Source organism: Panicum virgatum, chromosome 8N, assembly GCF_016808335.1.
Source record: "Panicum virgatum strain AP13 chromosome 8N, P.virgatum_v5, whole genome shotgun sequence".
Classification (NCBI taxonomy): domain Eukaryota; kingdom Viridiplantae; phylum Streptophyta; class Magnoliopsida; order Poales; family Poaceae; genus Panicum; species Panicum virgatum.
The window spans coordinates 9650569-9674452 of NC_053152.1; the positions used below are offsets into that span (position 1 = coordinate 9650569).

At 46.1% G+C, this 23884-nt stretch overlaps 1 protein-coding gene and 2 long non-coding RNA genes across 10 annotated transcripts; all 3 read right to left on the reverse strand.

Annotated features, from left to right (window-relative positions):
• Positions 1-3108: 3108 nt before the first annotated feature.
• On the reverse strand, positions 3109-4545 carry LOC120685542 (F-box/LRR-repeat protein 12-like). Its single transcript, XM_039967531.1, has one exon. The coding sequence runs from the start codon at positions 4533-4535 to the stop codon at positions 3375-3377; it is 1161 nt and encodes a 386-aa protein (XP_039823465.1). The 5' UTR covers positions 4536-4545; the 3' UTR covers positions 3109-3374.
• A 1493-nt stretch (positions 4546-6038) lies between these two features.
• LOC120685543 lies at positions 6039-7207 on the reverse strand. The gene is made up of 2 exons (XR_005679629.1): positions 6937-7207; positions 6039-6337 (listed from the first exon to the last, which is right to left on the reverse strand). It is a non-coding gene; the product is annotated as an uncharacterized LOC120685543 (long non-coding RNA).
• A 6600-nt stretch (positions 7208-13807) lies between these two features.
• On the reverse strand, positions 13808-17869 carry LOC120686144. 8 transcript variants are annotated; one of them, XR_005680006.1, is made up of 9 exons: positions 17247-17869; positions 16904-17111; positions 16474-16777; positions 15110-15181; positions 14896-14977; positions 14696-14800; positions 14564-14599; positions 14296-14449; positions 13808-14194 (listed from the first exon to the last, which is right to left on the reverse strand). It is a non-coding gene; the product is annotated as an uncharacterized LOC120686144 (long non-coding RNA). The 8 variants fall into 8 exon arrangements; XR_005680003.1 differs by having other exon boundaries at positions 14296-14599; XR_005680004.1 differs by having other exon boundaries at positions 14296-14599; positions 14696-14808; positions 14894-14977.
• Between the last annotated feature and the right edge of the window lie 6015 nt (positions 17870-23884).

Below are 23884 nucleotides of genomic sequence, written 5' to 3' on the forward strand. Positions count from 1 at the left end.
GTGGCTCATTTGGTGGTGTTTGGGTTTGTGTCATGGAGCAGGTGAAGGAAGCTGCGTCCCTATGCAACACTACCTTGGAAGTGTGGTATTATGTCTGATCAACACATGCGTGGTTGGGTTCAAAGTTCTTCGGGACTTTTATGCGAATTGTGGGGAAAGTGTACAACCTCTGCAGAGTTAAAACTAACCGGTTAGCCGTGCTCACGGTCAGGAGCGGCTTGGACCCTCACATGATAATTAAACTTGAAGATGATCTAAATCAATGCTTTATTCACGATGTTAATGATGGTTACTTTATATGTTTATTTATGGGTTAATGGTATAAACTTACATGTAGCTAATGCTTGCTTAATAAAACTTGATCAATTAAAAGTGCTTATCGCAGTTAAACCATTTCAGCTATTCCTTGCTTCAGCCTTGCATGTAATATATAGTTGTTTAACTGCCACTTGTTGAGTACCAACCATAAGTGTAGTCACCCTTGCATAACGCTGTTCAGACCAACATAACGATTGCCCGGAGTATCCAGAAGACTTCCAAGATTACTAGGCGTATGTCTTCCAGTCGGCTGCCTGTGCTTGAGGATTCCGCTGTTACTCTGAGACGCTATTTATTCATTTGATACTAAGATATTCGGTTATGTAATAAAGTCTTTAATACTCTCTTTCATTATGACATTGTTATGATATTTGCTTTATTGTCTATCGTATGTGTGTAAACTGATCCTGGCGCACATATGAGAATGCATTCGGTTTCCCTCATAAACTGGGTGTGACAGAAGTGGTACCAGAGCAGTGTTGACTGTAGGACGTTAGCCTAGTTAGAATGGTCGTAATTAAGGTCTTATTTAGTAGCCAAGTCTTTATCTATCTTTCTGCTCTTGCTTATTTTGAAAATTGCTTAATCCTTATTTATACTGACATCTTTTATACTATCCTTGGTGGTATACTTGTTTTACTTCTTTCAAGTATGCTTTTGCTAAACAAAAATTTATCTATCTTGCCCGCTTCATATGGTCAGGACTCACCAGGCTGTCCGCAAGAGCACTGGAGGATGTGTCTTCGCCCGTTGCACACCTGTTGAGCCAGCCCCAGCCCCTGCACCTCCTTCACCCGCCCCAGCCCAGTCAGAGGAGGAGGATGAGGAAGTGCCAGGGAGGGACTACTTCTGCGCTGAGGACCAGGATGGCCACATCATGGAGGTGGATGAAGAAGGGAACCTAACGTCTCCGCTGCCGTCGCCAACACCAGCACAGGAAGACCTAGCTCCACCACCAGAGGATCCAGTGCCTGCCGCTGCTGGAGGAGACTTGAGTGACCTAGTGGAGGATGATGAAGACCACATCCAGTATGACGGCTACTACCGTGGAGGCATGTGGGAAGACTCCGATGCATAAGAGGAGCCCCTAGAGCTTTATTGTCTATCGTATGTGTGTAAACTAATCCTGTCGCACTTATGAGAATGCATTCGGTTTCCCTCATAAACTGGGTGTGACACGTCAGTACAAATCCCGTCGGTAAAAACATATATTGACAGACATTGCCCATACAGAAGAGTACGTAGAATCTTTTACCCACGGACAGTTTGATGTTTACTCTGCTTTTACCGACTAACCATCCAACAGGATCATTTAACTTTGCTATATATTTTTTTGAAACGAATGAGACAGGAGAGCTGCCAATTATATTAAAAAAGAAACAACATCCATACTGGACACAAAGCCAATGATAGGACACGACACCAGCGTTGGATTGAGACATCAACACGGCCAGTCAACTCCACTCGAACTCTACTCAACAAGCAATCGGTTGGATTGAGACATCAACACGGCTGCACCAATCCACATGACGACAAAACAAAGCCGAAGCACAACCACAACACCCACCCAGTCCATACTCTTATAGTCGTCGAAAACCTCATGCGAAACCCTGCGTCAATAGGAATTGAAGGAGGCAGACACCACCGCACCAAGAAGGCCACCGCCATGGCAACACCACACTCCACCCAATGGAGTGAAAAAAACACTGGATCTGAACTCGCCGCATCTGCCACTGAACTGCACCTCTCTCTGGTCACCTCGAAGGAAACACCGCGCACGGGGCCTTGCCATGCCCGCCACAGTTTGCTGTATTGAAAAAAAAAAAGTACTGGTGCAGAACAATTTGTACAGTTTGCTGTATTACACAAAGTGCCTTTAGGTTTGGGAAGAATCCCTACTGTGCCCAGAAGAAACTCCGGTGCTATTCCATAATTTCTCCGTGCAGACTGATGCTACTTGCTAGAGTTGAAAGATGTTCAGAGTTCAGTACTCTTATTGAATATATGATTGTATGTTCAGAGTTCAGTACTCGTAAGAATACTAGAAAGTATATCAACTTGTGAATGCCTATGTTCGACAATTTCGTGGAAATGGTGACGCGCTGGTGTTATATCAACGAAATTATAAGGTATATTCATCCACCTATTGCTCTGATATCTGAATACAGAATGATGTGAACCAAAGCGTTTTTGCAGACTTTGGTAGGAAATACAAATAATATCGGGTTTGGTCGGAAATTTGTGTATATATTTAAATACTTGTTCAGTTTTGGGACTACGGTCATATTTTAGTGATATTTCTTTGGGAAATAGCGGAGATCGTTGTTTTTTAGAACAGAGACAGGGCATGGCTCAGCTGCCGTCATACGACCATAATATCACATGAAAAAGTGCTGAAATCGCAGCTGTAACAATAGAACACAACCATCATATTCAGCTTTAGTATTCTACCAGTTGACTTAGGTGTTGCGTAGATTGATAAAGAGCTGAAATTGTGGCATGAACCGAATGACTGCAACCAAAGGATTTCCAAACAAACAGGGCTCCATATGGTCATCGTTCCTGATGATGGAACAGAACAAAAGGATGATACCATTGCCAGGGCAAACGGGCTTTACGGATCAGCTAAACACAACTCATATTTTGCAGGTTCTGCTACAAGAGCTTGCTCAGCTAGGCCTGACAGTTTTCTTGTTCTCATTCCCATCAAAATTGCAGTTCTCAGCTAAAAATGTCAAGCCTGTGTAGCAGACTTAATTGATAGGGCAGAACTCCTACCATTCCATTACAAAAACAGAAACACGAGCAATCTATTTCACCAGTAAACCGGAGTCAGAACACATTAATAACCAAAGTACACCTTACATAAGTTCAACTCATTTGCATCTATATATTGTTCAGACCACAGCACCCTTCAATATGATATCTTACAACGAAGAAATAAGTATGCACCAGAGCAATCACAATCTGCAGCATAATTGCTGAAGAACCAATCACCTGTAACGAGATGGGCTAGAACTTGTAAGCCCAAACTTAAATCTAACTACAATCTCTTATCATTGCATCCGGAACAAATTCTCAATGGAAGGACCAATGGACATAACTTCATCCACCCTTATGTTCACCTGGGGCCTGGAAATGGTAAATAAAGCCAGGCCATTATTGGTAATCTTGACACAGCTATTTATATGCAGAACTTCAAGGTGGGGACAACCATTGCCAAGGGCCACCAAACTCTGGTCACATATGTTTCGGCAGCGGTTCACATGCAGAACTCTCAGCTTGTTGCAATACAACCTGATTGCAGACCAACCAGGTAAATGGACCCCATGGCAGACAGCAAGGTTCCACTCCTCAAGAAATGGGCACCCACTTGCTATTGTCATCACAGAATCATCTGTGAGGTAGCGACACATCCTGAGGTTCAGAATGCGGAGACTTCTAGCAAAAGCAAGGCCACCTAGGCCATCCAGCCCAGTTGAGCTTCCTAACTTGTGCAAGTTTAGATATTCAAGTCCACCACCACTAACTACGTCCAACAAACCATCTGGAGAAAGCATGCAAGATTCGGCTTCAAGATAATGAAGTGTACATGGACAACCTCTGAATCCAACACCAGACAGACGTCTGCAACCAGTAATGATTAGTGTGCAGATGTTTAAGCAATTGCTAAAGATTGCAGAAACCCCTCGGTCTGTAATGCCTGTGCAAGAACCAAGGTTTAGACTCTTCAAAGCATGGCAGCCCTTTGAAAGACTTTCCAAACCATCATCTGTAATATTAAAGCAGCTTTGAAGTTCAACAACCACCAAATTAGGGCATCCAACCGCCACCTGTGCTAGACCATCATCTGTTATACCAGAACAGCAATACAATGAAAGGGATCGCATAGATGACCCAGACATTTTCAGAGCATTCAAAGCAGAGTCAGGTAGCTCTGTGAGCCCAGCAAGGGATATCCTGCTAAGACAAGGTGAGCGAGCCAATAACTTTGGGATGCACTTGGCATGCTCCTTATCTATTTTAGGGTTAAAAGAACAATGGAATGTTAATGATTTCCGACCAATGTTTCGAACCTTCAGCCAATTCCTGCAAGTTAAACCAAAAGCAATCCTGTCCAACTCACTTTCAAGCCTGTTAAATATAGAAAGCAAGCAATCATCAGATAGGTAACCGGTGTAGTTCTCCAAGCTGACATCCATGGTCTCTCTTTCCATATTAGACTGAAAGTACACGTTACTGAGTTCCATCTGAAGGTTGGAGGGCCTGGATCTTTATTAAATACTTCTGTGATGTACTTGAGGATGAATTTGCTGGATCAAAACTACACAAAACAGCTGGCTCACCATATCCATAGCCAATAGATGCTCCACATTTTCTGCAAAGAAGCTTAGTTTTCGGTCTGTAACCACGCCAGGTGAGGGGAAAGCAAGATATCTCGTCTACCTGAGTAAATCGGCTGAGATCAACAGAAACGAATGAAATCAGCCCTTTCTTCAGAGACTTCTTATATGAGGAGCCTACTTCAGATGTGCTTCGGTTAGAAGATGAAAGGTTTAGAGGGTATTCACAAGATCCGCAGCTGTCAATATACATGTACTTGTCAGAAAAAACACACAAAAAGAAAGAAAACAAAACTTGCTGAATAGAAAGAGTAGTTTACACAGACATTATATGGCATCCACAAGATGGTACAATGGTATTGCGTTCAAAAAAATGTTTGGCTAATTGAGCTGATATGTAGCAGACAATGGTATTGGATATTTTCCATTATTAATAATTGTAGTAAATAAAAAACCAAGGTTAAAAAAGGCGCTAGGCACTCTCTAGGCGGTGACCCTCTGCCTAGAGACTAAGCGCGCCTAGGCGTTTCCTAGGCAACGCTTAACATGCACATATACATAAAAATAGACCAAAGATCTGAGCCAAGCATTGGACATAAAGGCCTATCAAAGCAGCCAAAGCCCAAGTCTGAACGCCAGCACCCTTCAACCACCTTATCCATTCGCTTGCACCTCCCATTGGTCACCCTCATCCCCGCAACCCACAGGAGCGATCCACCACTGCCTCCGACCCCTCCTCCGTACCTGCTCCAGCCCCCACAGCCCGACGTCCCTCTCCGCCCTCGCCCGACATCCTACGTCCCGCCTCTGTCGCCCACGCTGCCCAACGTCCCTCATCCAACCCCGCCCCTGCTGCCCTCGTCTGCGTCACCTCCTCCTCAGCCACCACCCGAAATCGCATCCCTCTCGCCTCCGCCACCACCGCTTCCGCTCAATCCCCTCCTTCCTCACCAGCACCCGACATCCCCGCCTCCCCCATGCGTCCCTGCCTAGATGGATTTGCACAGCGGCCACCATGGACGGCATGCCGACCCTTCTTTTGCTGCTGACAAGCTGGTGCCGCCTACCTCCCTAGTGGAGGCGGTACCCCGCCGCCTAGCGCATAAGCACGCCTAGTTGAGCATGGAACAGCGCTTTCTTGAACATTGTAAAAGACATGGTACCATTTAATGCCACATTGGAAAAGATTTTAACAAGTACTTACTTATCTATTGAAATTTCATTCCTCTTCATGATTTTTCTTGCTGCTGGTGAACAAAAAAGAAATGGATGTTTTTTTTATCATCTTTATATAATAGACAGCAACTATAGTGTCATTTATGATTGCAAAATTTTCCAATGGTCGCAGTCTTACAAGTCATGTAAATACAAGCTGGAAACTGTGAAGACTTCAACCAATATAGAATTTTTGAATCAATTATGCAAACAACTACACAAATGGAGCTATTGGTAAGCATTTAAACGAAAACATGTGACACCGATGCAAAACTCATGGAAATCTCCCTTTACTATTACATGAAAAATTTCCATTTGCTAACTGTAACCCGACAATGGACAACATCTACATCGCAACTGGACCCGTTTTTAGTCGGTTACAAGCAGCACCTCCGCGACAACACAAATGCTCTGTTTCACACCATCACGTCAGCAAGCCCATGTGTAGCATGCTCAGATGCCTGTCCACGAAATAGGATCTTGTAAGGCGAATCCCAACAAGTCCCGATAACGCACGAAACCGTTGAAAGGATGAGGTCACTACAACATATGGAAATTAGTGTTGTCCCCCAAATTCCAGCAGCATGACTCTTTATTTGACGCTATCAAATAGATGGACACCCAGCTAGACATTCTAGTAACAAATACCGTTAGTACACCACCCAAACAACTTCTATCCTGGCTAGCAAACAAAGCTCACTTAAACTAAGGATTCTTTCATCAGGCAGAGACTAGAGCCAATTACCAACCAGACACGCAGAATAGAGTAGCCAGATGAGCAATCGCACACCAATCAACCTAGCACAACGGGTAATGGATTCCAGATTCCCGGTTCTTGGTTCCAAAACCAACAGGACACCAAGATTCCCACTCCAAAAGCAAGGAATCCCCAGGACAACCCACGGATTTCAATCATCCAACAGCATCCATGGCCCGCCCGGATTCACCAGGAACCGGAGGCAAGAACCGGGTCCCGGACTCCCCCACCTCCAACCATACCGCGACAACCAAAGAAGGGATTAATTGACCGCGGAAACGAGGGAGGGGCCACCGAAATCACCTGTAGTCGACGTCGCGCTGGGACATCCTCGGGCCGCAGCAAGATCGGGAAGTCTCATGGATCGAGGCGGGCGGCGGGGTCAGAGGGAGGAGGCGGCCATGGTCCGATGGTCGCCGAGGCTTTGGTTCGCAGGGGAGGGGAAAGGAATTGGGGCCAATGACTTGGCAAATCTTGGCTGTTTGGGCTTTGGGGGCGGACGGACGCGCGGGGGCGGCCGGGCGGCGGCAGACGTGTGCGCGACTCGGCTTCTTGGCCGGCCGGGCGGCTGTTTTTGTTTGACCCTGACGTTTCCGTTTCGGGTTCTTAAAAGTGGCTGACGCTTGCAAGTGACAACTGACAACCCCCTTGTCCCGTTTGATTTTGTATAGTAAATTTTGACTAATAATTAAAAGGTATTAAATGAAGATAATTTGTGAAACTAACTCCACAACCCTTACACTACTTCGCGAGAAGAATCTAATAAAGTCTTTGACCGCGCGATTAGAGGATGATTACTGTAGCATTATCAATCATCAATTAATTACCGACATTAGATTCATCGTGAAAAGTTACACCCATCCGTGAAAAGATTTTGCAAATAAACTTTATTTAGCACTCAATGCATGCAAGATTCTTTTTATAGCGTGAGACAAACGAGCACGTTGATTCTGGGTGAAACAGTGGGTGTTGCAAAAAAAAAAGGTTTGGTGGTGGCAGTGATTGATGTTTTGAGACTATTTTTGGTGTATAGATAACATTGATGGGGTCAGATAGTTATCAAGTGAAAGTGAGGAGAGTCATGGTGAGGGATAAGAGTTGATAACAGTGATTTGTAATTTCTCTTAAATGGATTTTTTTAAGGAACCGTACAAGATAGTGCAAGTTTCTATCAATAGCAGAAAAAAAATATAAGACTACAACTCTAGGAGGCCATAATTAGGACAAGAAAAGAAAGAAAAAAAACAAGACTTGGGACATCAACACGAGTAAGCCCTCAACTCAAAAACGGCTGGATGGATTGGAACATAACCGCTGACGCACCACTCCACTCAAACAGCAGCAGAAACATGCTGCAACACATAGCTTGCAGGAGCACCAAGGCATTCCCATAGCAACTCCGAATGGTCCCAGACTCATATAGTCGTCGGTGCCTCCACACGTGACTTCCCTTCGATAGGGAACCAAGAGAAACAGAAAGCATCGCACCGAGAAAGTCCACACCATGCGGGACCCAACGCTGCAGTGTCGCTACAACACCACACACCACACCGAGAGTGTGATATCACCAAATCCGAACCTCTCGCATGCTGCCTTCTAGTCAACACCACGACAACACAACGCGCGGGGGTCTCGCCACATTCGTCGTTTGACTCCGCCTCGCTCTTGTCGCCTTGAAGAAACACCACATGCCATGTCCGCCTCACACTCCATGTCGCAAATTTGTTCCTTTTTGTCATCATCATGATGGTGGGGAATGCTGCCACACTTCCAAGGTCCTCATCATACTGCCAAGCCATCACCCCAGGTCGACTTCGTCTCATTGATAAACCCGCGCACATGGTTGCCACAAAGAGCTGAGGATGTCGCTTGCGCTGTCTTCCGACGATGTACCGCACTGAGCCACCTGCCACCATCTGTAGCAAGCTTGGTCGTCCCATGTTATCGTTGCTGCGAGCGCCGTCTTCCGATGAAGTCCCATGCCGATCTAATAGCCGCTAAGAAGCACCAGCCGCCTTGGTCCGCTACAAGCAGCCAACCCGACAAACATGCGGCAACCCATGGCCGCCGCCACAACTTGGAATGCCACCACATGAGTTTGGCAACCCCATCAAACTCTCCCCTCCTGTGCCAAGCCACCACACGACCGCAGACTCCCATGGCCATTGAGGTCGCCGATAACGCCACAAGCCGAGTTGGTTCTCTAGAAATGAAGCCTCCTATGAGGTTACAATGCCAGTGGCACATCGTTGCTTGTCCAAGATTTGGACAGGGCTTTCTCCTAGAGAACCCTATGTAGTGGGGTGGGGTTCCACAATGATGTCCCCAACTTAGAGAACGACGTCCGAAGGTGCCGTCGACATCACCACCAGCAAGATTGCTGGCGAAGGCTTTCGCCCGAGCATCCAAACTCAATCCAATGCACCCAGCCCGGCAACACCGTTACCACAGCCATGGCAAACTACTTGGGACGCCACCGAGCAACCCGCATCCCGCCGCCGTGTCCTGCACCCGTTGCCACTGCACGCCCCACACGTATCTCTAACGTTGCCGCCACACGTGTGCAGTCTCTCGGACCACCGCCGACACCTTCTCCCAGGCGTGCCACTAGATCCAGCCAAGCCAAGGTCCCGACTCGTGACCTTCGGATCCGGCCAAAGCCGTCGAGCTGTCGCTGGTGGCCCCACGGCTAGGCCAGTGTGCCTCCTCCAAGATTGTGCACGCCCGCACACAACGATGGCCTCCACGATGTCCTTCCTAAACACATCGCCATTCGCGATATAGAACCATACGGCCCCAGACGCTACGCCACCACCAGTCAGCGCCGTCTGCGCGGCCACCAACCATAGTCGTAGATCCACCCATGGGGGTGATAGATCTGGCCATGGGGATGGTAGATTCTGCCGCCAAGTCGCAGAAGAAGCTCCGCTGGCATCGGGCCCTAGAACACCTGCTCTATCTGCACGGAATGCGTCTCCTCCCTTCTCGAGTCACCCCACCACCACCATCCTTGCGGGCATCGGGGTTATGCACCCCCTTCCCCCGCGCACGCGTGCTCGGGCGATGGTGAGGAGGAGAGGGGGTAGGGCAAAGACCTGGCGGTGACGGCGCAAAGGCCGCCCCCCTAGTCGTCTGCGGGAGCGACGTGGGGGAAAGGACCCGATATGGGTCATTTCCATATGTTTTTTCTTAAAGGTGCAATGTTGATGTCTTGTATTGCCTGTGCCTCTGCTGAATTTTTCAAGGCAGTTACTCTTGTTTTTTGTCATTATTCATCTTTTTAGCACTGGTTGTATAGTGGTGGGTATAGTTTCGTGGTAATATAGCGACACCATCTAATATGATGTCCATAGCGATAGCGTCGTCTCATTATTATTGTTCGTCAAATTCTACGGAGAACATCAAATTTGCCGGGCACGGTGTTGTTGCTTCGGAATCTAGATCTTAGTCCTCACAGCATGTGGATGACATCTTCACGTGGTCAATATGGTGATCTGCTTTGACGGTGTGTACTTCATGGTCGTCGCTAGCAGTATCGCTGCTTCGTATGGAGGACTAGATTAGAATTTCAATTTGCTTTCATGTGCTCCTAACCATTTTAAGGGACTCCTAGTTTCTTGTAAGAACTTTGTAACATGGCTCGTACCACACTGCCAATGAGAAGAATGATCGGGTCCCTGTGGGCGTGTAAGGAAAGAAAAATGTCATTTTACCATCTTAGGCAATCCACTTTGTTGGGTTAACGGGCATAGGAAAAAAAAAGAAATTTAACATTTCATGGAGGTTTTGATGTGGCCACGTGGAGAATCGGGATTTCAACTCTGATGTGGTCATGTGGGCAACATTGGAGCACAGCTATGTTTTGGTCCCTATATTGTAGCACGCGAAGACGAGGGAGATCGTCCGCTCGGCAAGCAAGGCGCTAGAGATTGTTGCCTTTGATATTTTCCCTAAAAACGAATATGGAGAAGCAATAATATACTGCTTTTATTTTTTTCCCATATTAGTGTGCTCTTTTTACTTTGTTTTATATATCATCAAGGTTTGTACAGATTATGATGTGTAAGAACCAGGCTGTGTGTGGTATTGCAGAGGCTTGAATTATTTCTTTTTCTAAAAGAAGAGCAATCCACGTTGTCCATTTGAGGGCCTAAACAAAATTTTATCTCAATTTACTCCACTACTGGGTCACATCCAAATTAGGCCGGATATCACATACACCCCTTCGAAGGACCCGATGTCCTCATCGGTCCAACTCCATGACCATACGTCCAGTGCCGGTGCCATGCCATGTCGTGTGTCCCATCTGGACCCCATATGCCGGCACACTAACCCTTATCCAGGAACGTCCCATCTTAGCACACGACCGCACGGCTAGTGCCAGCGCCATATGCTATGCCGTGTGTCCTATTCAAGCTCATACGCACCATGCACCATATGCCATGGTAGAGGAGATGATATGATATGTTATAATTTTTTTTCATTTACTGTTCCTACAATTTTTTATATCTAAGATTAATTTAGTATTAGATTCTCCTAATTATGAAAGTAATCATTAAAAAATAGCAATATATTTTTCTATCATATTCTGATGTCCTATGCTAGACAATAAAAATTGAACTTAGAACTCAACTTTTACATGGAGAATAAAAATGATAAATCTCAATAAGTGGTGGAATGGATTAACTTAAATAGTTTATGAAGTAAATTAAGTCAAAAAATTAGTCAGAGGTCGGCAAAGCGGATTGCTCAAGCTAGCAAAATAAACTTTTCCAAAGGAAAAAATATTTGAGACACGTGGAATGAGAAGAACTCATGTTTGCAAGTGGGACTCTCCACCAAAATAAGACGTTGGGGGCATAGGATGGCCTCATCGAACAAGGTTAACCGATTAGTAAGATTCAGCCTGCTCTCTTGAACTTCTTGTTAGGATATGCTTTTGTTGCAGTAGCTATCATATGTCTTTTGGTTGTTACTGATAACATCATGGATCATACTTCTATTTTGACATGATTTATTTAATATTTCTGATTAAAATGAACCGTAAATTCCTCGCAAAAAAATGAACCGTAAATTGTCTCTATTTATTCTAATACAAAATATGTGATTAGAGTTGGTTTAGATAGATTCTAGTCTTAATCCTGCCTAGCCCTGCTAATGGGTTGGAACCCGTACCATACCCAACCCCACCCAAAATTAACATATTTAGATACCCAACCCCACCCAACCCAATTAGTTAATTTCTCAACTCTAACCAACCCGCCCCATTATAAGCGGGTAACCCATAAAAACCCATGGGTTCTACTATGCAGAGGAATTTAGTGGTTCTACACTTAATGTGGGGACCACATATATGTCTAGCCACACTACTTTGCACAGAGTATCTGTCAGTCATATTGACTCATCTCTAAAAATTTCAGTCAATTTCGATAAAATTTTATAGTGTGAACGCGAGGTTTTAATTCCAGGGTCCGGCTCTTGATGTGGAGCCCACGTGTAGTTCTAGCCACGCTACTTTGCACAGAGTAGCTGCCAGTCGTACTGAGTCATCTCCAACAAATTTCAGTCAATTTCGATAAAATTTTATAGTGTGAACGCGAGATTTTAATTCTAGGGTCCGGCTTTTGATGTGGAGCCCTCGTGTAGTTCTAGCCACGCTGCTTTGCACAGAGTAGCTGCCAGTCGTACTGAGTCATCTCCAACAAATTTCAGTCAATTTCGATAAAATTTTATAGTGTGAACGCGAGGTTTTAATTTTAGGGTCCGGCTCTTGATGTGCAGCCCACATGTAGTTCTAGCCACGTTGCTTTGCACAGAGTAGCTGTCAGTCGTACTGAGTCATCTCCAACAAATTTTAGTCAATTTCGATAAAATTTTATAGTGTGAACGCGAGGTTTTAATTCCAGGGTCCGGCTCTTCATGTGGGGCCCACAGGTAGTTCTAGCCACACTGCTTTGCACAAAATAGCTGCCAGTCGTACTGAGTCATCTCCAACAAAATTCAGTCAATTTCAATAAAATTTTCTGATATAAACACGTGGTTTTAATTTCAGAGTCCAGCTCTCACGTGGGACCCACATTTATATATAGTTATACTATTTTGTAAAAAAAATCTATTTCAACCCACCCCAACCCGCCTCAACCCGCATTTATATAGAACCCGCCCCGACCCACCCCATTAACTAATACAACCCATTTTAAATCATCCAAACACACTCCATTTCAAAACCCACCCCATAAAACACATTTCAACCCAGCCCATTAGCAGGGCTAATCCTGCCTCCCTTTGGAAATATGACTTAAATGTGTATGTATGTATGCCTGCCGTACAGTACAGACATTAACAATTACATGCACGAAAAATGTTGGCTATAGTCGCTGAACCTAAGATCTATGATAATGAGTAGCAGGTCGCATGGGACCTGCCATGTGTTGATTAATTCATTCAAACATTTATGAGAACCAAACCAAAACCTCAACTTGTTATAAAGGTTTTGCACATGTCCGTTGAAACCGTCACCTCTCGGTACTTCTCACTATTTGCAAGTAAGAAAGCGAGCATGTTGAGGCATAGGGCACAGGATTTGGGCTGGGAATGTTCCGTGAGAAAAGGTGTTGAGGTTGGGAGGCATTAGGAAATGACACATCTCTTTTTCTGAGGTCACGTCTGTTTCCTGTAGATGAGACCTTTTTGCAGGATCAGGATTGGAGGCAAAGTTACAGAAGGATGGCATGTATGTAGTTAAAATGATTGATTTTTTTAGATTACTAGGTGTGTGCCTGTGCGTTGCTACGAGTGAAACAGTTTTTCTCTGAACATCGAAGTGATGAAGGCATATATTTAGCTTTTTTGCAAGATTGGAATGATAAAGTGTACTATACCACTTACAAAAATAACCCATGATAACACAGACTCATAAAAAATGAAACTTGGTAACACTAATCGAGGGATTGCATTGGTCTATAATTTTGCATGAAAACTACAAACTTCAAAATTCTTCAAAACGAAAGAAAATTCTAAAGGGATGGCAGTCCGAACCATGGAAACAAAATAGCAATAGACTCAGCAGCCTGCCATTGTCTTTTTCTCGAACACACATGAGAACTGTGCATCAATATATTAAGAAGAAAAGGGAGGGGTAGAACCCCTAAGTGATACAGTTTGCAGCCTGCCATTGTCATGTGGTTAGACCAGCATTATTTTCATAACAGAACTAAGAAGTACAATATTTTGGAGCTCAATACCCATGAGGTCTTTCAGTTTCTAACCCATAACAGACAGCAAATTATCAAAGAAATCACAATCCAGTATTCTCTTATGATCTTAATATATAGTGATAAATAGTCCAAATAGTGTGTTCCCCTTCACCTAACTACTTCAATCTTCCTATAAAAAAAACGTTTCAAAGCTATAGTATACCATATGGAGATGCATAAGACTAAGCCAACCAATTTCTACAAAAGAAAGCATGAACAGAAGTATCAAAGAAGGCACCATGTGCTGGTCTCCTGCCAGCTTGTTGGATGGCTGCACAAACGTTTCGCTCCTTGCTGAGCTTCATCTGCAGGTAACCCAGTAGGCAAACACTAAGTTGAGAAAGCTAAACGGAACAAAATCGGATTGGATCAACCAAACGAACATTAGGCTCAGGCCACCACCCACATTATCCTCGCGAGCACATCACATCCCGGCATCGATCTCCTGCAGTGTAGTGTCAAGGAGTCCCATGCTGATGCAGCCCCTCATTCGCATGGACCTTTCTTGTCGCCTCTACCTTCAGTGAGGCAGTCACCCAACAACTTCCCTCTAGGCACCTCTGCAAATGAAGTAGCTAGTAATCATGTACTTATGTTATATATCGCAAGGTGAACCAAACAATTAATGAACTGATCTAACTATCAAATAAACACCAGAAATGAGGTAGATGCACCTGCAACAGCTTCTTTTAAAAATTTCATCAATTAACCTGCAATCAGATTGTGACAAAACTTGAAATAAAAGGAGAAACATGGAACATCTTTATCTGAAACAGTAAACCAAAGGAAGTATGACGATTATTTACCTGCAAAATTACACCATGAGATTATTAAGTGAGTGTTTTATTGATGCTAGAGCTTGCCAACAGTTCAAAGATACGTTGGCTAATTCATCTTCCCCTTCTGCACATCTGCAAATCTCACATAACAAATCAATCATAATCGAAACTGAACCTAAAACGCAATGATTAATCTGCAGTTTATTTCTGACCGATTGCACTCACACCTTGGTGCCAAACATACATCTAGTAAACTTTTGCATATTCGATTGCGTAATATGGAGACCTCTTTGACAACAGGGTAGAAACCTGAAATAAAAGGACAAAAAATATCCATGTAAACTATTTGGAGAACTAAAGTACGCACTGTCAAATATTTAGCTAGCTTGACACCATCATTTGATCACATGCCTACAGTGCCTGGTTTGCATAGTATCTTACACGTCAACATGGCAATGAGAATGCAACAAATGACACCCACTTAGGCAGGGTCTTGAGTCACTGTAGTTCAGCCTGCATACAAGATTTCATGTAAACAATCTGAATTGACTGTTAAACAAACTCGATTTTTCACACAGGATCCTACAATCCAAAAATGGCGAGCTGCAGCTTCTCCGCTTTTAGTCAAGCTGCAAGGGCTTCAGAGAAGCTGCAATTAGCTGCCTTTTAGTCCAAATTGTGCACTTAGAGAATCCAATGCAATATAAAAAAAATTTCTCCACCATCTTTAATAAGACAGACAAAAAAATTTCATAAAAAATGCATTCAATACTCTCACAGTTTAGGTTATTGCTCAACGAAAATAATAAGGAACTATTGCTGTTTTCAAACTACCACTCAACTTTGTCTAGAAAAGGTTAGACACCCCTAGGAGTCACTCAATACAAGTTTTTCTTTGGCAATGAAGAGAAAATATTGTACAAATTATTTTGGTGGCTTACTTAAGCTCAAGTACAACTGTAAACAAGAAAAAAAATTCATCCGCACTCAGTCACAGGGTCAAGAATTTGATTGTTGGATCTGCTAAGACACCGCTCACCTCGGACACAACTTCATGTAATTCTGCAGTTCATTATTAGCCAGTCATTAGTAAGACCAAAAAACAGCAAATGGATAGATATTGTTACTGCATAGGGCAAAGAGACCCTGTTGGGGGCGCCACTTTCGGCCATCGACCGAAGGCCCGCGCGCAATTTGAATGCAACGACAAGGTCTCCTGCCGGCTCGGCAAGCCGAGCGGTCAAAGGGCTTCAAGCTTCGGGCGAAGACCGAGGCGCCACAGGCGAAGGCGAAGAGAAGCGAAGAGTGACGAAGACCGAGGCGCCTTCGGCGAAGACCGAGGCACCACAGGCGAAGACGAAGACAAGCGAAGAGTGGCGAAGACCAAGGCGCATACGGCGAAGACCGAGGCGCCAAAGGCGAAGGCAAAGATAAGCGAAGAGAGGCGAAGACCAGGGCGCCTACGGCGAAGACCAGGGCGCAGATTGCGAAGTCAAAGACCAGCAAAGGAAGGCGTCGGAGAGTAAGCTGTTCGGAAGCCGCGAAGGAAATCTTGTTCACTGAATGGAGATGAGCGAGTCTGGGCCCAATGGGCTGTAATGGGCCCAATAGGCAGAAGAAGTACAGATGTAATTTATCAAAGGATGTAGAAATACGGTTGTACCCCGGGAATATTCCGGGAATATAGTTGTTAGGGGGCATTACTGTGTAATAACGGAGGGTGGTAGGTGAACCGTCACCTATAAATACTCGACCCCTGTACATTGATGAGACAGATTTGAATAGAGAGAGAGAATCCTTCTTACTGTGCGAAGACCTGTTTCTGATTCGGAGTTGTTCTCTTCGACTGGTGCGCTCTTCCCTCACTGTTGTGGTGTTAGTCCGTTCCGGAGGCACTCTCCACCAACAGACCCTTCAAAGGAACAGCTGCTGAGGAAGCTTGAGCAATAATTTATCATCAAGGTGATTACTGCATATGTTACATTTTCACCCTATCAACCATTCCCATTGTCACATCCAGCTTTTTTATAGATGAATCACTTTAACAGAAGGTCCAGTTTGTGTACAATATCTATAAATGTAAGTCGGGTAAAAGTAATATTACGGAGCCTGCAAAAATGATCATAGAACAAATTTTAAGCACTTTACAGACTACAAAATTGTTAGCAAATCCAATGGATAACAGTCGGAGCAGCTCAGGTTAAGGATTGAAGGATGAATAAAAACATTATATACCTGATCTGAGACGATTACCCTTGAGAGCACAGCACACGGAAAACCACGATCTACATGTGCACATGAAGTTTAGTTTGTCTATGACATCAAGACGTTTGAGAATCTCGCCAGATGCATCTGCGTTGAGCTCACTCCATTTGGAGTTTAGCTTGCTTGTACCGTGGGTATACATGGCTGACCCAATGAAGCACGGACAGAGTCGCTATGCCTGTCAATGTTAAATGGATATGCAGTACAAGGATCAGAATTCATCTATCTGGTTTGAACGGAAAATCAATCCACGTTCGACAGATTTGAAAGCTCGAACAGGCAAAACGGAAAGAGAGGATGACAAAGAACTCACTTGTGATCCCGTGATCGTGCGGGGAATGATGAATCGTTGGGCACAGCTGTGATGCCCTCGAAAGTATCGTCGCCCCAGCCACCGGTCGTTCTTGACGTGTGTCGGCGGCGGGAGGCTGATTAGCAGGCTGCACGCGCGACGCCACGCCGGCCGGGGGCCCTGCTGCCCTGGCACGGCCACGCCGCGGAGGGGAGGTGCGGCCGGCGGCGTCGCTCCCCTCTCGGCGCAGGGAGGGCGGATGCAGGAGTGGCGAGCCACCGCAGAGAGTGGAGGCGTGCGCCGTGTGCATGCGGATCTGTGGGAGTGGAACCGGACGGCAGCGTCTCGCGGAGGGAGAGGCGCGAGGGTCGGGCAAGAGGCCAAGGGGGAGGCGCGGATGCAGCGGTGGCGGCACCCGCAGCTTGGGGTGTTGGGAAGGTAGGGGCCGGGGGGTGGGGGGGGGGGGGGGGAGGAGGCATTAGGCATCAGCTCGCATGACTAATCTCGGGAGGACCGCCATGGATCTGCGGCGCGTGTGGCGGTGGGGACGACGGCATCACTGTGGCAGGGCGGCGTGGATCTGCGGCGCGCGCGTCGGTGGGCAGCGGAAGCGGCGGCACCGCGGTACCATGGAGGCAGGGGCGGGGTAGAGAGAGAGGAGGCGATCGACGGGCGACAGACAGATCGCACGAATGAAAGTAGATCGGACGGTGCACCGACGCCTGTGGCTGGACGATACGAAGGTCGCACCCCGCGACGGACGACGCAAACCTGCGTCCCTCTTACAAATTTTTAGTAGTAGAGATTGAGATGGAAAAAGTTCCAGCCTTGATCATTTACAAAAATTTTGTCGAACGATTTCCGTATCACCCGACACCTACAGATCTGCAAATAGGATAGCACATCGACAAAGCCTCCAGCGAGGAAATCATTGCATCAAGCAACACCATTGCCGGCTGAAATTTCTGCCCATGCACAAGTCCGCCGTCAGCACAAGAGGTCGGCCACCGATGAAGCCGTCGCTATGCATGCCGCCGGCCACACCTTGGCCACGGGCGGCATCGCAGCCGGGATCGCAGGCACCGTCACAACCACGTCAAAACCGTGGCCGTGCCGAGCCACGCCGCCTTGTGTGCCGCAACAGTCCTTGCCTCGCGCCACCGTGCACCTGGCACCGGGCCGCCGTAGCCCGACCGCGTCGCAGGACTAGTGGACGCGCCCCCAGCAGCAGGCCGCCGCCACCGCCGCCGCTAAGGACAGGACCTGCGGACTGTGCGCGGCCGCGAGCACCGCCCGCCGGCCACCATAGGCACCCGCACGCGCGCCGCGATGGAAGCCGTGGACCAATACAAGACCACCCAGCAGCGCACCGACTAGAAGTCGTGCCGGTTGGCCGCCCCCACCGCGTGAACCTCGCCTCCGTCGTCTCCTTGGACCAGCATCCACTCCACGAGCATGCGCACGCCAGCGACCATGGGGGAGCCGCCTTCACAGCACCGAGCGGATCCGGGTCCGGGGATGCCGCATCCGGCCGCCGGCCGCCGCGGACGCTGGCAGGAAGCCATCGCCGCCGCACCTCATAGATCTATCCCCCCGGCCTCCGGATCCGGCCCCGGGGCCACCGGATCTGCTTCCTCGGGTCGCCGCCGCCGCCATGCCCGGCGTCGAGGCGACGTGGTCCACAAACGAGAGAAGCTCTGCCGCCGCCTTCCCAGCAGGTACACAGACTTCTGGTGCCCAGCTCGAGCGGCGGCAAGGTGGAGAGCTCTTGGTCTCGATTCTCTTTTGCAAGAACAGAATTGGTTAACCGCATACTGCTAGTGCCCAACTAAAATTTCTTGTTCTTGCGCGCCGTGCACCAGAACTCTGTAAGGATGATAATATGATATAGATACTGCGTGCATGTTCACTGACATGTGGTGTGTGTAAAGCATTCCAATGTTAACTCATTAAAGCAGTGCATTATATAATGCACCTAAATGAACTCATTCAAGGTGGATCATGGAGTGAACTGTACCTATAATATCATGGATGGTGGGTTTCTCCACCATGGCCAAGAAAGACAAGAACCGGGTGTGAGTTTGCAACAAACTGCCCTGCTGTTTGAGCGAGCAAGCCAAGTGTCACCAACTCCAGTGTTTGAGCGAGGAAGCCAAGAAAGACAAGAACCGGGTGGGCATGGCAGGCAGCAGGCACCAAAACATGACCTCAATACTATTGTTAGTTGGGAGTTGCGTACGGTTTCCTTTCGGCTGACATTTTGTTTGCAGTAATCTCAAGAAGGTAAGTTTATTTTAGAAGGAATAATTAAGAATGTCGGAGAAAGAGTGAGTGAAAAAAAATATTTATGGCAGGTTTTTGGAAGCTCCAATTACAGCTAGCCCTGAGCTTTGTTTAGATTTGTAATGTCTTCTCCTTCCAGAATTGGTAGTTATAAGTTTGATATCACACTCACTTGTGGTGCAATTTTACAAAGTTTTTGAACGCACAATTTTTTAAAGTTGAATCAAATAAATTTGGCCAAAGACATTACTAAAGGGATTATTAGTTCTGTAATGAAAAGGAAATTGGAAGAAAACCCAGCATAATACTTCTATAATCAAGATGACTCCAATTAGTTCTGTAATGCGAACGGCCGCGACGCTGAACTGGCTAGCAGCGCTCAGTAGCGCCCCCTGCCTGCCGGCCAGGGTTCGATCCCCTTCGGCGATGGATTTTCCGGTTGGTAGTGCAGGGGTAAAAAAATCTCCTCGTCTGTCCCCATGTCCAATGCATAGTCTGGGTCCGGCCTAACTCACAAGGCGACGGGCCACTATGTATGGGTGGGGGCAGGGGTTCGGGGGTTTTCTTGACCTGTGTGAGGTCTTCTTCTTAATACAATGCCGTGGGGTAGTTGCCCCCCTGCAGGTCAAGTTTTTTTAAGATGACTCTATGGGTCTGTTTGGTGGACCTTCTCTCCTAGCTTCTTCGGAGAAGATTCCATAAATCCGCACCAAATGGTAAAGACACAATTTGATTTTGGTGGGGAGTTGTTAAGAATCACTTAGCTTCCCCCATTTAGATCCTGTTTGGCCGAGCTCGTAGAGCAACTTCTAGGCTCAATCGTGTAGAAGCTCTAAAACAGTTTTTCTGAGAGAAATAATCCTATGCTGAATCAGAAGAAATGAACTATAAGGAACTGGGAGCTGAAAAAGTAGTTTCTCTTGATTTACTTCTCATATTAGATCTATTTTATTCATAAAGTTAGTCTTAGAGAATCATAGATAATGACTTTCAGCTAGTGAATCACTTCTTTCAGCAGAGAATCAGCTACAATAGAGATTTAGAATCAGGTGGAGCTCTACCAAACTAGCCCTTACACTGCGATAGGCTAGTAAAAAAACCATTCTATACCAGAATCACTCTAGAGTCACTTGTCATCTACTCCCACCCTACTCCCAATATTAGAGAATCACTTCCCGTCTCTCTACTAGGTTTGAGTTACTCGAATGCTACCAAGTTACAAATTGGACCTCATACTTTGGGTGCCTCGGTGGTTTGCTTGGCAATCTGGAAACCATGAACAGAGCCTGTAAACACACGCCAGGAGGAAAAACTATGAACTCAATATGAACATATATAACAGAATTTTTGTGGTACATTCTCATATAGTAGTCATACACAGAGCAAGTTACATGCTATAATAGGGAGAGGACTCAACAGATTTCATACTGCTGACTTGTACACACTGCCCTCAATCTACCACCAATGCCTAATTCAGTAGTGCCTTCTTGATTTTTGGCACTTTCTTTGATTTGGACGAATGATCTTATGTTCACTAACCAATACTTTTCACACAAGTAACTCCTAGTATTACCTCAAATGCATGCACATTGCATTTGTACACATATGTCTCAAGATTATTTCCCAACACAGCTGCTTGTACTGTGCTGGTCACCGAAGCAGAGGCATGTCAAGATGGAGGTGACAATAGTTTTACCATGGGGCGCAAATAACGTAGAACTAGAGAGGAATTTCTAAACTCTTGTGCTGCAGTGGAACAAAAGAAACCGACATCGCATTCAGAGAATGCTTCTTTCCTTGTCTGGCTTTCAAGAGCTCGGCTACACTTTCTCTTCGTTCTCTCTAGTTCATGTAAGGTGGATTTCAAAAGTTGCAGCTCAGATTTGTGCAAGATCAGAGATGGATAAGCCGCATTTCACCAACGCCCGATAAAAATTTCTCCCTCTCGTGCACCGGGCATTATAACTTTTGTGGAAAATGATGATACTACCGCACGCAATTATGTATCACCAAACACAAACTCTCTGACCATGGGCTCAAGCCAGCAGGGGACCAACCATGTGCTAATTCATTTAAGCTTTGCTGAGAACCATACCAAACCTTGTTATAAAGGTGTGAAATAATATCTGTTTCTATCATAAACAGCCTCTAGATGCTTTTGCTATTCTCCATCAAGAAAGAGAGTGTACTGAGCCATGGGGCAGAAGAGCCTGGGAAGGTCGAGAACGAAGAAAGATATTGGGCTTGCGAGGCTTTAGGAAATTACATAGCACTCTTCTGTGGAATCATGGCTGCTTCATTTCTGAGTGTTTCATCACGACATTTCTGGTTGTTCCCATATCTTGGTATCACACGCTGTCTTTGAAAGGAATCGGGTGCTCCTAACCTAAGAGGGGAAGGGGGTGAATTAGTCAAACTAAAAACCTTAACCTCAAAGCTCCAACTAAACTAAAGCATACTATCTAGATGTGCACTAAGGTTTATCTAGTGTAAAATCCTCATCCCAAAAGAGTTATGCAACCTATAGTCTTTCCTAACAAGATTCTACTCTATGAAAGTAGAGGCACACAAAGATTGCAATATGAAATGCGGAAGCTTAAATGGGGATGAGAGAAAGCAAACTCTTGTGACACGGAGATTTATCCCGTGGTTCGGTTAGCCACAAAGGCACACCTACATCCACGTTGTTGAAGCACTCACAAAGAGTATTGCTTCTCGGCAATCAAGTCTCTTCCGAGAACACTAAGTCCACGGTCACCTTGATCCCGGGTTCCACTAAGGAGCTTCTCCACCAAGGAAAGGGGTCTTCACGTCCCCCGCACAAATCTTGTCGGCGCCGCTCCACACCAAGCCGGAGGGTCGAAGACGTGCCGGCGAGTCACCAAGACTCCAAAGATGGCCGGCTCACCAAAATACAATCTTTGGTTCACTTGAGAACTAGCTCACAAGGCACACAACCTTGCCTTCACTCACTAAGAGCTAACCTAGCACTACTTCTCTCAAATATGTGCTAAGGACTAAGAGTGTGATCAATAGAGCTCTTGTATGCCTTGGAGATGGTCTAGGATGTGTGTGGGTCTTCTCTAAACTCCAGCAAGCTTCAAATGACCGGAGGAACCCATATATATATATCCCTCCAATTGATCTAGCCGTTAAAGAGCCGTTGATCACTTTCTGCGCAGGGCGTCGGATAATCCGACCAGGTAACGTCGGATAATCCAGTCACTCACAGCCCGGGGGTAGCAGTTGAGTTTTCAAATTGTGAAAATTGCTGACGTGGAGGCCGTCGGATAGTCCGACCCATTGCTCCGACGGCGCTTCGGTTCATCCGGTCCTGAAGGACTTTTCTTCTTCTACGCTGCAACGTCTTTGATCAACGCTCCTGTTCATTGCTCCGACGTTCAGACAACTACGTCGGATCATCCAGTTCCACGGTATGATTTCCAACCGGGAAAACAACCTCTCTGCAGAATCACCCGAGGCTTGCTCCGACGAGACCTTTACACTGTAAGGATCGTGGCCTAAGAAGGGGGGGTTGAATTGGGACTTTTTCAAATTTCTATCTAGTCCTTAACCTAGACTAGTATTGCACAATCTATAAATTTGAAACCTAGTTACTAGAGCATGCTAGCACAAGGTCCTTAGGTAGGTAAACACACTATCATGATCATGTTGCTTAAAAAGATATCACACTAGCAAGATCAAAACCTAAGCAAAAGATCACACTACCATGCAAGTTGTCCTAGTCAAACTACAAGCAATCAAAGACAAGAGTAACAACAAAAGGATTTAATTGCTTGAAATAAAAGTAAGAGACACGAGACAACCGGATTTTTCCTGTGGTATCGAGGAGTTGACACTCCCCCCTAATCCATGTTGGAGCACCCACACAAGGGTATAGCTCCCTTGCTTCACCAAGGGGCAAGTGATCACTAAGAATGCTCTTTCTCCATCTCCGGAACGGCGAGCTTCACACCGTGTACAATCTTCTTGTCTTGGGGCTCCCACAAACACCAAGAGCTCACCAAGAACCTCCCGATCACCAAGACCGGCTAGGTGCCGTCAAACACCAAGAGTAACAAGCTCCTAAGCCTTCACTTGACCTACACTCAGTTGGCCCTAGCTCAAGCACACTTGCTACACTTGCAAAAGGATGGATTCTTCAAGGTTGAAGCACAAACAAAATGCTAGATCTTCTCTTGTTTGCTCAAAGCACTTTCTCTTCTTCTCAAGGGTGGCCTCAAGTATTCAGGGTGTCAAAGGCAACTGAAATGAGCCATGGGGTGCCCTTATATAGAGTGGAAAGAGTTACATAGCCGTTGGAAGTCCACTGCAGAAACACCGTGAGCACCGGAAGAACCGATGGGTGTCAGATT